This window comes from Cibotium barometz, chromosome 27 (assembly GCF_041138505.1).
Source record: "Cibotium barometz isolate CiBa-2024 chromosome 27, ASM4113850v1, whole genome shotgun sequence".
NCBI classification, from domain to species: domain Eukaryota; kingdom Viridiplantae; phylum Streptophyta; class Polypodiopsida; order Cyatheales; family Cibotiaceae; genus Cibotium; species Cibotium barometz.
Genome location: NC_141072.1, coordinates 55,427,682 through 55,441,548, shown reverse-complemented (window position 1 = coordinate 55,441,548; position 13,867 = coordinate 55,427,682). Strand labels below are relative to the sequence as shown.

Genomic DNA, 13,867 nt, shown 5'->3' with positions numbered 1-13,867 from the left:
CTAGCCAGTGACTGGCTTGGCATGACCACGAGATCCGGTTTTAAAAAAAACTACGGGACTAGCTATAATCTTATGTCTCTCCTAAGACTTGGTGTATATTAGGCCACCTTGCACTCGCACCCACCAAGGCTTACATCAAAATGGTAGATTCATGCACACTTGCATGCCATGGGGCTCTCACCGCTCTATTTCACATTCGGGATAATCCCTTGGAAGGAAAGTTTAATGTGATGCATGTAGGATTCTCTATGCTTAGAAAGGCTCTCGGGTTTGAGGTTATGGTTTCCTTCGATCCTTCTAGGTTCATCGACTTGAGTTCTTCCTCAGTCATGAGAATGGTTCTTCGACTTGAGCTCTTCCTCAATCATGAAGATGGCTACTTGCCTTGAGGTTAGTTGGCAAGCTGTTTTTTACAAGTCCCACATGCATCCACATTAGCTCTCCTTATCACCAACATCTTACACATAATGATTTGGCTATTGTTTTAGATGCTTGCCTCCAACGGCTACAATCATATCAATTTCAACGGCTATTGTTTTACATGCTTGTCTCCAACGGCTATAATCATATCAATTTCCCTAATGTTTAGTACGTTTGGTAGGTGTATACATAAACGCCTTTTCTATTTCCCTAATGTTTAGTACTTTTAGTAGTTGTATACATAAACACGCCTTTTCGTGCTTGTTTCAAGTGAAAAAAACCATAGACAACTTAGCATGGGTTTATAGCAAGAGAATATGATTTAGGCACCCTTTCTTCTCTTTAAAATCTGTCTTTCAAGTTGCAAACTGTAGAGATCCATATGCTTCAATCCCTCTCAACACATTATCTGGCTATGACAACCACTCGCATAACCCAGCAAACAAGCATCTAAATGCTTGAGTAGAACCCAACATTACTTGGCTAAGGAGTTTTCCAAGCAAGATGTTAAAATCATTCTCCCAGAAAAGATAAAGTTGATAACCAGCCTTTCAGAAAAGATGACAAACAAATCTTTTGTAGAATCAAATAAAGAGGCGACACCGAATGCATAAGCTTAAAAAAGTCACCAAATGGGCAGTGGCTGAGAAATTGTGCCAAGAGTGCAGAATTAGCATCATGGAAGGGCTAAAGAAGGTGACTTCCTAGCTTGCTACAAAACTGGCATTGTGCCATGTATATCAATGGGCCTCTGAGGTGCTTGATTCAAGAACCCTTGCAAAAGGATAGGAGCAACAAACACATGGGTTTTCATTTCCAAAGCTTAAAAGGAAACCCTATCACTATTGGAATTCAAGCCATTTCTTGTTCTTTCTTTCTTTTTTAAAGAATTTAAGCAACATCTTTTGATGTGTGAACTTCTGTGCAGAGGAGAGAATAACGCATGGAGCTCCAAAAGGAAACCTTGAAAAGGATATATATTTTATAAACCTTGCAATGGCTATAGATATATGAACTATTCCAGATCCAAAGCATAGTAACAGCTATTTTTGTTTTTCAATAAGATATACAAAAATGCATAGGAGCAGCGATTGTTGTTATCCAATAAGATATACAAAAGTGCCACAAGTTGACAGTCTCTTAAAAAATGCTCTGAAGCCCACAAAATATTGATACACCCTAGCACAATGATCTCTCGCCCTATTTTTAATTCAGATGTACTGCATTTATCACTTATCCGTTCAAAAAGGCTGCAACACGACTTGGATGTACTGCATTTATCACTTCTAAGAGCACATTTCAGTTATTACTGATTGTCACACCTACAGTTATCTAGCTTCAGATGAACCCCAATGCACTGTAGAAAATTAAGAACTCTCCAAGATTTTTTTTTGCTTCTCAAACCAGTCACACGAGAAGGCACAGTGATGTCATCAGCTTGCAAACCCTTATGTTGAGCATTGCTAGTCATTAGCTACAATTCATGTGTGGTGATCTAAGGCCTGGTCAAGAAGGTGAGCAAGGTAAAAGATGGAAAGGGATACTCCTCTGGCTTAAAACGTCATATGGAAATGGCTGCCAGTGTAACCATTGATATTTAAAGTGGCTATATACGGAGAAAGTTGAGACCCTCATGGGAGATTCGGTTATCGTCTCATTGCACCTACGTCGATGATGCGTTCTTGCATGCCTCTTGTAAGCATGAAAGAGAGTAGTTCAAAAAACAAAAAGATATGAGTAGGCGGACATGCAAGCAGGTGCCTTATGTACTCGTTGCACACAAGTTAGCACATACACGAGTGGTGCATGTGCACTTGTTTAAGATCATACACAGCACGTAAAAGATACTGTCATGGAACTACCATTCCGGTGACATTCTTTTAGCAATTCCCAATCCATCCCAATGGAGCACATGCTTGGATCAAAAAGAACTGTTCTCCATAGAACTCAATACAACAGTTACATCACCTCAAACTACACCTCCACTGGGGAAGTGCTGCTGGCACATTCGATTTTGACCACTAAAAACGGGATGCCCTCCTTCCACATCTGGACAAAACCTCACCCCTTGAATCAGAGACCCAATGAAATGTCTTAGCACAGGTCACACTTAAATTTGATTCCCCTTCCCTTCAGATATCCACGTAGTCTCAGTTGAACTACTGTTCCTTTTTCCAAGTGGGTCCTTGTTAAGGCGCTGTGAAAATCTTAATCAAATTTCCCAAACCTCTTATCCTTTCCAAGAAGCTCATACTGTATAAGGTCTCCACTAAAGCCTTCTCGAATTCAAATGCATTATCAGCCACAGGATACTGACCAAGATAAGCAAGAATAGAATGTGAGAGAAAAACAGACAGTGACAAGAATGCTGAGCAAAAATAGCAGACAGTGACAAGAATGCTGAGCAAGAATAGAATGTGAGAGAAAAACAGACAGTGACAAGAATGCTGAGCAAAAATCACCAATCCCATTGTCTTCTAACCTGGAGAGGCTTGGGGATCACAGTCCTTATGTAATTAAACCTGTCCTCAGCCACTGCCTTTATCACACAGCATGCTCGTAAACCTTCAACTCCCCCAAATCTTCCAAACCCACTTTCTTTGATGCCACCAAAAGGTAGAGACTGTATAAAAAGATGCATTCATCTTAGAGAAACATCAGCTACATTTACGAACATAAACAACTTTGGCATATGGTAGGGATCACAAATCTATCTTGTTATTTAACTGTAACTTACAGAGTTTGTTTATATTGTCATAAACCAACTAAACAGCACAATGCTATTTATGTTGCTGAAGTTCATCACCAACCTGGCAATTTGATGAGGTTGGGGTAATGCTCTGCTGCCAGCAACGTGGACGCTTCAGAGTTGCATGTGTTATGAGAGGGACGATTTGATAAGTTAGTATGAAGTGACCTTAAGAAAAGGGGACTCTCCCCAAGTGTCACACTTCCAATTGGTCCATTGGCCATGACAGAACCCCAGGTTGGCTATTCCTGAGTTTGGGGGGCGTGAGCAAGCTCTCGGGCTGTGAGACCTTCAATCCGAGGTTTGACAACACAACATAAACGTAGGGCTCATCCTTCACTTGCAAAAGGTTCAATGGGTTCATCAATCCAACTCCAAAATCAAAAGCTATGGCCGTTAAGTGACTAGCTTCCGTATAGGACTGCGCTGTTGGAAGGGGTGTTCCTCTTGCTTCACGCGCCTCACGATGCTTCACTTTCCACCCACCTTGTGTTTTCTCGTTTCAGAGAAGACTTCACTCTTCTTGTTTTGAATCAAGAAGTTACATTGGGTGCTCAAGTTCAGGGTCTCACATAGAGGGGGACTTTTGTCTGGACTGCTTTGGTAGTTCACCTTGAGGGACTTTTTGCCATCTTGGGCACTCCTTCCATTTCAGCTCACCAAACACAGTCAACACACCCACAAACTGACCAGATGTCACCATTTTGGGCATAACGAGAATTCATGTGTGGATGGGCTTTGGATGCCCAAATGATCAAGAATGTACAAGCTTTGGGAATGGGAGATTATCTAGTATAGAGGACCAAGTGTTTGTAGCATGGTGGTCTAGGCACTCGAGACGGTTTCTTGGACACAGAAAGGGATTTTGGAGCTCAAGTGTGTGGAAAGTATGTATGGCAAACTCTTGAGGATTTGGGAGAGATTGAGCAATGAAACAAGTTTCTACATGGTGCTTACATGTATTTCTCATATGGTGGGATACAAAGAGATCATCTCCTAAAAGCTAGCGGAGCGAGGATCTATGAGCTCTCCCCCCCTCCTGTGTGTTTTCCAGCTGCCTGCACCCCCCCCTCCCCCCTGTTCTCTTCCCCTTTTGCTTTGCCTGCCTATGCATCCCCTCCAGCCCCCGCATTGCCCTCCTCCCCCACTTGCGCTACTGTGCCTGCCCCCCTTCTCTGCACCCCCCCTCCTCCTCCTCCTCCTCCTCCTCTACCTGTGTCTCTTCCTCCCCTCCTCCGTAGCCTCTCCTCTGATTTCTTCACCCCCTCCATCTTCTACAGGCAACTCCCTCAGTTCTTGGAAATTTCTCCATTCGGCAAGTCTCGGCATCTTCTGGTCTTCACCCTCGGGAGGACTCCATGGCAATCGCTCTGTCAACCCCGGCCGAGGCCGCCGTTACTTGCTTATCCTTCTCTGAAGCGGACCTTCAGCTCCTCGCTACAACTGATGCATCATTAGAGGCCTCCAATCTGGTATGCAACATTGTCGGTAGCCACCCACCACGCGGACAACTCATAGATCTTTTGCAGGCGAGCCTCATCGGTAGGCCTACAAAGATCAGACATTCATCCTCTGGGGCATGGCTAATATTAGGTTGAGTTTGACTCGCCAGCGGCGTCAGATCGAGTCATGCACCTAAGCCCCCTTGCACTACACGTACGGCCCAGGCCTTTTTTGCACGGTGGCAACACAGCTTTGGCCCCGTGTCCAACCCATTGGCTGGCATGTCGGGCTTCCCAGTGACAGTCTGATTCCCAGGCCTCATGAAGGAATACATTCCTCTTCTCCCGGTGATCTACTGCCTCGTCTCTCGTACGGGCGGCCGGGATTTCATCCCTTCGTATTTGTATTGCCTCACTAGAGATAATGCCTCATGTCATATCTATCCCATGCCTTCATGGAGACCCCATCATTCAACGAGTCGAGTACTCAGGCCTTCCGGGCCAGTATTTCATTTGCAAGCAGATGGACCACCTCGCTAGAGCTTGCCCTCAGCGCCAGTCCAGGAGACCGCCTCCGGTGGTTCCCCCTAGAACTGTGGCCTGCAACAATTGTCAGCAGAGAGTGTGATATCTTGGTCAGTTTGAAGCTATATGGCTTCTTTCGCGCTCCGAGAGACTAGCGACACATGGAGGACGGGATCCGTGCCCACTCGGCGCGCCTTCGCCCCAGGACTGATTGTGATTATTTCCCATCAAAACCGTTGCCCAAAACTCTTTGAGTGGAGGGCAGTTCCGATAGTTCCACTTCCCATAGAGATTGATATGTGGATAGCCTCATGGAACATATAGGGTTTAGGGGGGCCTCAGTGCTTTCAGAGGTGAGGCGGCCTTAGAGGCGAGCTTCAAAGAGCTGTAGTTGGGGGACCCATCGACATTCTTTTCCTCCAGGAGCACCACCTTTCCGAGGGGTGTACTCGCCGCTGCGAGAAGATTTTACCAGGTAGGAGCCACACTTTTTGGTCTCCCTCTTTCGGCCCCTAGGGGACACAGGGAGGAGTTTGCATTTCTGTCAGTGAGGAGCTCTTGCCGGCAGTGATGACAGGCTCAGGTTTCATAGTCTCTGGGTGAGCACAGTGGGTTACCGTTATGATTGGAGAGGATTGCGTGGGCTTCCTCAATGTTTATGCACTGAACGCCACAGTAGGTAGAGCCATATTCTCGAGCACAGTCCGTCAAGCCCTTCCTTAGGCTGACTTTTGGTGCATGGGTGGAGGCTTTAACATGATTGAGGCAACAGAGGACAGACACGGAGGAGGCACGGCCACAGTCTCATGCACAGACTACTCTGCTTGGGAGGAGTTGATCTTGGCACTCAAGGGACAGGATCCTTGGCATCTTATAGCGTTTGGACGCAACCCCAGGAGCCTGTGCTTCTCGCAGTTCGATAGGAGCAACGGCCCCAACCTCTCTCGTGGATGAGTGGGCTTGCGGTGGCGCCCAGTTGAGGCTTTCCAGTGGATCCCAAGGGGAACTCCAATTCGCTATCTCGGATGTCAGGTGGGCATCGACATCTCTCCAGAGCAGCAACTCGCTCCTCTTCTTCTGAGCATTCAGAAGAAGAAGCTTTTGTACTGTAGTTCTGCGAGGCTCTCCCTAGCTAGTAGAGTGGTGGTGGCAAACCAAGTCCTTCTTGCCACCATGTGGCATGTATCATCCAAGTACATTGGTTGATCCGAAACTTCTTATGGGCTGGCAATGACAGGAGGCTTCCAAGGCCAAGGTGGAATGAAGAGTGATCATTCAGCCACGACGTAGAGGGGGGCTAGGCATCATTGACCCTGCTATTCAGAGCCGCGCTCTGTTGGGCAAGCTGATTGTTAGAGGACTCCTTCTCGGTGATGAGCCTTGGAAGGACTTCCTCTTGGCCTGGATTTCAGCCTGCACCCCGAGCCTAGGGGGCCCCTTGGCCCATAGAGTACCGGATGGATCTTCAAAGAGATGCAGACCCGCGAATTCAGCCCAACTTTTGAGGACAGATTTGCAGCTAGTTTACTTTGATCTTGGAATCACACCTAGTCGGCCTTAGGCAATTAGCTCCACTAGCCTCACAGGAGCGTCTTCAACAGCCATTGGTCTGGAACCCCCTCATCTATTTACCAAGTGGCCATATGTCGGGGGCCCGACGTCATGTATCATGGGGGTCGTTGAGCATAGGACTTGCCAGCTCCCTTGGAGATTGGCTTGCACACAAGCAATTACCCCCGGAAGTTCAGGAGAGAGACTTGGCAAGGATACGGGATAGAGACAGGCTCAACATCAATATTGACTTTGTTATTCCTCAAGAGTGGCTGACTCCTATACTAGACTCAACCCCCCCACTGTGGCTATGCGTGTTTACCAAGCATGATATTCTATTGGCAGTCCATGGAGCGAAGGAGGGTTGTGGTTTGCACACTTTTTCTATTGGTCCCCATGGTAGATTAGAGAGATCCAAACCGCCCTTGGAGGATTTCAGTGGCTGCACCTTACAGAGGGTGAGGGTGATTGGATTTCAGGCACGTGAGTGGCACATAGACCCCCTGCCGGCCAAGGTGGCCAGCGAGAGATTTAGGCAACTATGGGTATGGGAGAGCCGACCTCTCACGCGCCTTCAATGGGACCCGCGAGAGTGAATTCGGAGTGATCCTGCTGATTGAGAGGAGACTCTGGATGCCCCCTTTTTTGCATACACAGTGCAGTTAGGCCACAGGATTCAAATGCCAGAGATTGTGGCACCCTGGCAGCAGCAGCAGTACATTGGCAGTCTTCACAAGGCCTCTCCCAGCGTTTCCTCCCAGATTTTTGGAAGAGGCTCTGGGACAGCTTTCAGCCTCGAAAGATCACCCTCTTTCTTTGGTTGATGGCACACACGAGCTTGGCGGTTGGCACATGGTTGTGCAGTTAGAGGTCGACCAACAACTTACCCGAGGTGCGGCCACCCTCAGGAGTCTCACTGACATTGTCTTTGGGATTGCCCGAAGGTTCCGCAAGTTTGGTCACGGATTCTCTGCATATTCACGATGGACAGGGCCTCGACCCAGATCATTACATGGGGAACTATCGCTTGGGCCACGGTGGTTGAAGTGGTTAGGACTCATAATGAGGATGGTGGGGGGCTAGCTCTTCAGGCCTCTCACCTCCGCATTTCGGCAGTACCAGTCACAGCCCCATCTTCTCACCACTGGAGACTGGGCTCATGCCAGAGATGGGAGATTTGCAGTAGCATTGCAGCCTCGCACATATGGCGAGCTAGATGCAAGAAAGCCATCAAGGGTACACCCACACTCCGCTTGCAGAGTCTATTAGGAGGATTTGGCTTGACATCATCCATACCCTCACGATGAGTGGGGGAGGGTGGCTCTCACCGCATGCGGAAGCAGCAGGAAGCTTTCTTGAGGCTCTGGCAGCGTGGCCCTTTTCTCACTGATAGAGGTGGTGATCCCACTTGGCATTACAAACCACTTGTGTGGTTATATATCCCCCCCCCCCTTTAGAAGATAGCCTTCTCCTCATAGAGCGGCCAGCCGGAGGGAAAGTGCATCTTTCTCCTTTTTTATCATTTGATCCCCGCCTTGCACATGAGGTGAGGTTGTATCTAGCCCTTCGTGGTTGTATTTGGCCCTTCGTGGCTGTTCTTCAAGAAGGACCTTTTTCTTGGAGGAACAAAAAAAAGAGAGCACCTCCTAAAGTTTAGGGGAAGTTGCCATTTTTGGCAATCTTCGATGGAATTTCCATTTGCGTCGTTACCTCTCGAATTTGGCATAGATGGAAGATCTCCAAAGCGCCATTGTGAAATTAGCTATCATATGGGATATTTTTAGAGCTGAAGATTGTGGAATTTTTGGTTTTTGGATTTCGGACATGTGCAGATACGAGGATAAAAGTGAGACAAGTGTCCTCACACTTGTCAATTCAGCTCTACAAATGGCATTGTAACATTTTCTTGCTTATTTGAACATGAGAGAGTCATCTCTTGGGCAAGTTTGAGCTTCAAGCAGGTTTTTGGAGGCTGAAAACATATATTTTTCCCCAATTCTCTTCATTCTTTTCATGGTTGAGAAGCCTAGAATCTAGAGGTCATCTCTATTGTGAGCATGATGCTTGAGGACTGCAATATATGACATGGTTGCATGTGTGTGTGTGTGTGTGTGTGTGTGTGTGTGTGTGTGTGTGTTTGTGTTATTTTTTATTTTTAAAGACAAATGGTAATAGAAGCCAAAGTCAAATGTCAGGTCTTGCAAGAAGCTCTTTGTATTGCTAAAGAACAATTGCCTGCAAATGACAAGAGAAAACTAGAAAAATGAAAAGTGAGAGCCAGGGAGAAATGCTTGCGGGATAGGGGCTACTCCTTTAAACAATTCTTCCGACACATTCATCACGGCAGACAAAAAGATAACATTAAGAGGGTTAAAATGGACACAAGAAGATGGACATCAGATGCATATGTAGCTCACTTTGCAACATTCTTTTGTTGCCCACAGCCCCCTTCACTATGCAAATGCAAGCCGCTAGGGAAGCCTTATTGGTTCATGTACATCCAATATTGTCCCTGGATGATGCACGTATTATGGAGCTGCCCTTTATTGAAGCAAAATTACAGCAGGCTTTGCATGACATGGGGAGATGGAAAGCCCCCCGTTGGAATGGACTAACGGTGGAATTCTTTGTGCAATTCTGGGACCAATTGAAAGTGTTGTAGCTATATATGACAAATCTTGCATGGGAAAATCGGGAATTACCTTCTTCCTAGAAAGACGGAATGTTAAAACTCTTTCCTAAAAAGAGCTTGTGTGAGTCTTTTGCAGATTGGAGACCCATCACACTCATGCCAATGGTATAAAAATTGGTTGCAAAAATTCTAGTTAACTGCCTCAAGGACTCTCTCTATACCGGTTTGCATCCGGCCGAATATTGCGAATGCATATATTGGCATTGAGTATGCTAAATATACAGAACAAGATGTGCTTCTGATGCAAATAGATATTGAAAAGGCTTTTGATACAATCCATTGAGACTTTGTGGCAGAAACCATGTGCCGTATGGGCTTCGGTCGCAAAATGACAAATATTGTTTACTGACTTTATCAAGATAGCCGGGCATTGGGTATTGTGGATGGAGAACTCACAGAGGCATGGAGCTTAGGCAAATTGGTACACCAAGGCTGCCCCTTGAGGGCGTTACTATATGCCATTGCCACGCATACTTTGCATGGGCTGGTTTTTCCATCAGGTGATCAACTTGTGGGACAGGCATATGCAGATGATTCCTTCTTTTTGCCTAGAAATCATCCGGATGATCTCAAGTCCATAATAGACGCACTTGACCTCTTTGCATGTGCGGCAAGCTTCAAAGTCAATTTTAGGAAATCCAAACTCTTGCAACTCAAAATTGAAGTTTGGCATGCTGATATATGGCCAGGGCAGCCTTCACAGATTGTGCGTCATTTGGGATATCCATTGGCATGGAACACTACTGCTAATGCATAGGCAGACTGGATATTAGAGCGCATAAAAGGGAAATTGTACTATTGGAAGCTTTCCACTTGGCCTCTGCATGTATGCATGAGAATAGTGCAATCCATACTCATTGCATATATTCAGTTCTTTTTACCTCTTCTATTTTGGCCAAGGGGTCGGATTGATGCCTTTATGTCGGAAATATTAGAGTTCTTTTGGAGATCAAAACACCATAAGAAAGCACTCAGGCTATTGTCAATGGCAAAGATATGTACTCCCCGTATGCATGGTGGATTGAACATCCTCAACATACACATACATGTCCTTGCACAGAAAGCTACTTTGTTGTCAGATTTTGCAACACAGTAGTAGCCTTGGTCACGGATGTTACTGGCCATGTGTATTAGAATGAGATCCTCGAGCTTTGGTGACTGGACCACTACACACTGGGAGGTTGTGTTTGGTCGTATTGTTGGAAAGATACCTGGCTGCCCATACATCATGCACCTTATTCAAGATTGGAAGAAAGTTTTACATCATGTAACATGGAATGGCCGTGACATGGTGCAAGGGAATTCGCTAAGACTGAAATCATACATTGGACTGCGGCTCTTGCCCGCCCATTGGCTTTCACACAGCCAAGGAAAGCTTTCTTTTTGGCAAAAAAAAGGCATAATTGAGATCCATGATATGGTGGATCAGGTTGGAAACATTAAGTCCTTCCCTATGGCTCAACATAGTTTTGGATTAGGTATGCATTATAGACCTTTATGGCATGAGATATATGAGTTGTTGTCCCCCTTGCACCAATACCACCACTTTGTCTGCATGACCGCCTGGCTGACTGCAAAGTTTTGGGGGTGCCTTTGGATATTATATCGGCTAAGAATTTATATGTGAGGCTGCAGCCACCGCCATGGATTATGCATGTATGTAATGATTTGTGGAACTTACAAAAAACATTACTATGGTGGAGGAAATGTTTAAGAGGGATCTGGAGGAGCGGTTTGCGATTAAAAGAACGCATGTTCCTTTGGAGATGCATGCTTGGAGTTCTCCCAATGGGTGTGCTTCTACACACGACGTATTTGTGCCTCGTCATGCGGCCGTTGTGGTGCACACACTAAGACAGTGTTGCACCTTCTTTGGTTCTGTCCACATTCCAGATTGCTCCTGGGACTTGGACAAGGTTTCAGCTTGCTTGCGTCTTAGATTTTCTGCACACTTTTTTGGAAAACAATTTTGGATATTTGGAGTGCTGACAGTTGCGCTCCGGCCTTTTGGGCTCTATGGACAGCATATGTCAGACACCTTCTCCTTCTTCATGCTCACCTTGTGACAGACACTGATTTGCAGACTTTCTCTCTTTTCTTTGACTGTTTCTGAGGAACTCTAGTATGGGTCCTTTTAGGACTCGTACTATTTCTTCCTGGGTTTTCACCTTGCACTAAGGTTTCCCACTAGTAATATATCATTACTGTATAAAAAAAGTGTGTGTGTGTGTGGTCATCTTTTGCATTCTTTAGTTTGATAGAGGACCAAGTATTCATAGCATAGTCCAAGCACTCAAGACAGTTTCTTGGACACAAAAATGAGCTTTTGAGCTCAAGTGTCAAGTGGAAAGTATGTATGGCGAACTCTTGAGGATTTGGGAGAGATCGAGCAATGAAACAGGTTTCTAAATGGTGCTTACATGTATTTCTCATGTGGTAGAATACAAAGAGAACATCTCCTAAATTTTAAGGGGAGTTACTATTTTTGCCAATCTTTGATGGAATTTCTGTTCGTGTCATTACCTCTGGAATTCGGTAGAGATCGAGGATTGCCAAAGCGCCATTGTGAAATTAGCTATCATCAAGGGTATTTTTACAGCTGATGCTTGTGGAATTTTTGGCCTTTGGATTTGGGACATGTGGCAAATACGAGGATAAAAGTGAGACAAGTGTGTCCTCACACTTGTCAATTCAGCTCTACACATGGCATTGTAGCAATTTCTTGCTTATTTGAACATGAGAGAGTCATCTCTTGGGCGAGTTTGAGCCCACCATAGCCATATCTAGCTTGGGAAAGATGTTTTTCAATACTCTACACCATCTTGCATACCCCGGATGGCTGTTTTTCAGCAAAACAGACCTAAAGCTTGCTGAAATTTCTAGTTTTATGCGATATATACAGGCTTTTTTACAAGTTTTGGCACTCATGAATGAGCCATACAGACTTTTATTCAGGTGTATGGACTTGTGTATGTGCCATACAAGTTCTCATACATGTTTCTTGCTTTATGGAGGAAGCACAAAGGCTCATGGACGGGTTTTCTTTGCCTATGGATGTGCCATACAAGCTACCATACACGTTTATGCACTCAGGTTTATAAGAGGTATATGTGCTGCCATACAGGTTTATGAACTCATGGAAGAGGCATATGTGTTACCCTACAGACTTATTGACATATGGATGAAGCATATGGGTTGATGTATAGGTTCTATACGGCTATGGATGAACCATATGGCTATTTAGTAGGTTCACAGGTGTATGGACCATCCATACATGATGAAGGATAGGTTTATGGTTGTATATGGATAATCCGGCATCTCCCATGGGGAGAGTAAGGTCCTCAAAGCTCCTACATGATATTATTCTCCTTGGTAATAAAATACTCCAAAGGGGGGTCGGCCCATTTCGGCCTCTATGCGGTGTTATATGTGCAGTTTTTATTTTCAGCTTTGTGGATTGTTTAATGGCTGTGATCAAATGCCGAAATGTTCAATTGTGCTCATGGTCAAGCGATGCACCCCACTCCCGCAATTCTGCGGGGGAGTATTACACCCAATCCACAAATGCACATCTTTTGATTTCAGTCACAAAACCATCAGTTCAAATCACACACCATGTCAAGAGCATAGGCACAAGAATTTTGAGATTGTTTGGGGCCGATTCTATGTAAATGAGACATAGCACAATGTTGGTCTAGCATGTGCTCTCCAACAGATAAGTCAGGGAGGTGAGAAAGTCAGTTCTTGCAATAAGGTCTAAGGTACTAATATGCATGCCAAAGCTACTTGAGAAAGAAAGAAAGAAAGATTTTACTAATGTCTACCAAAGGCCCAAAAAGTCTATGAGCCCAAAAGTGTTATATATGTTCCATGTATAAAAGGATCATAAACATAAACTTGGAGACATAAAAAAGAACACAAAGAAGGCCACATTGTCACAAGTACGGGACGGGGACCCGGAACGATAAAATAGACTAACACTTCAAATACCACTCAGAGCATGATAACAGAACGGAAGAACCATAAACAATATTAAACACAGCTGTCACGACCCTGTGTTTTTCTCTGGACAAGATGCAGGTGTGCACGGGGACATGGTGGACAGTGTGAATGGCATCAGGTGGGAGTGAAGATGGAAACCCATATGTGGATAACTCCATGTGTGAAAGGGGGCAAAGAGATTTTAGCTTAAAAGGTTTAAAAACCTTTAAAAGTCATTATAAAGCCCTTCATTAAAGAAAACGTGGCCCATAAGCTATTTTGGGGCCACGTGTGAGCTTTTTGGTAAAAGAGGGGCTGTTGGGCAGAAAAAGGAGGAGGCGCCTATCTCTCTGGAGGAAGTGTGTGCTTTTTCGCTGAGGAGGGCTGGTCGCCTGAAGATGCATGTTGGCTGCGCATGGAAGGGCCTGTGCAGGTACAGTGTACGGCTGCTGTGCAGGTACAGTCCACGTGGCAGATTTGGTTGTGCAGGTACAGGCGTGTACAGGT

The 13,867-nt window shown here is 45.4% G+C and overlaps 1 protein-coding gene across 3 annotated transcripts in view; it reads right to left on the bottom strand.

Annotated features, from left to right (window-relative positions):
* Window positions 1–2,158: 2,158 nt before the first annotated feature.
* The window catches only part of ALDH22A1 (aldehyde dehydrogenase 22A1), a 72,339-nt gene continuing 60,630 nt past the window's right edge, over window positions 2,159–13,867 (bottom strand). For all 3 annotated transcript variants that reach the window (XM_086821720.1, XM_086821721.1, XM_086821722.1), the window contains 2 exons: window positions 2,903–3,043; window positions 2,159–2,732 (listed from right to left, as the gene is read on the bottom strand). In XM_086821720.1, the coding sequence (XP_086677846.1) occupies window positions 2,610–2,732; window positions 2,903–3,043 (264 nt within the window). In that variant the 3' untranslated portion in view covers window positions 2,159–2,609. The remainder of the gene's footprint in view (window positions 2,733–2,902; window positions 3,044–13,867) is intronic.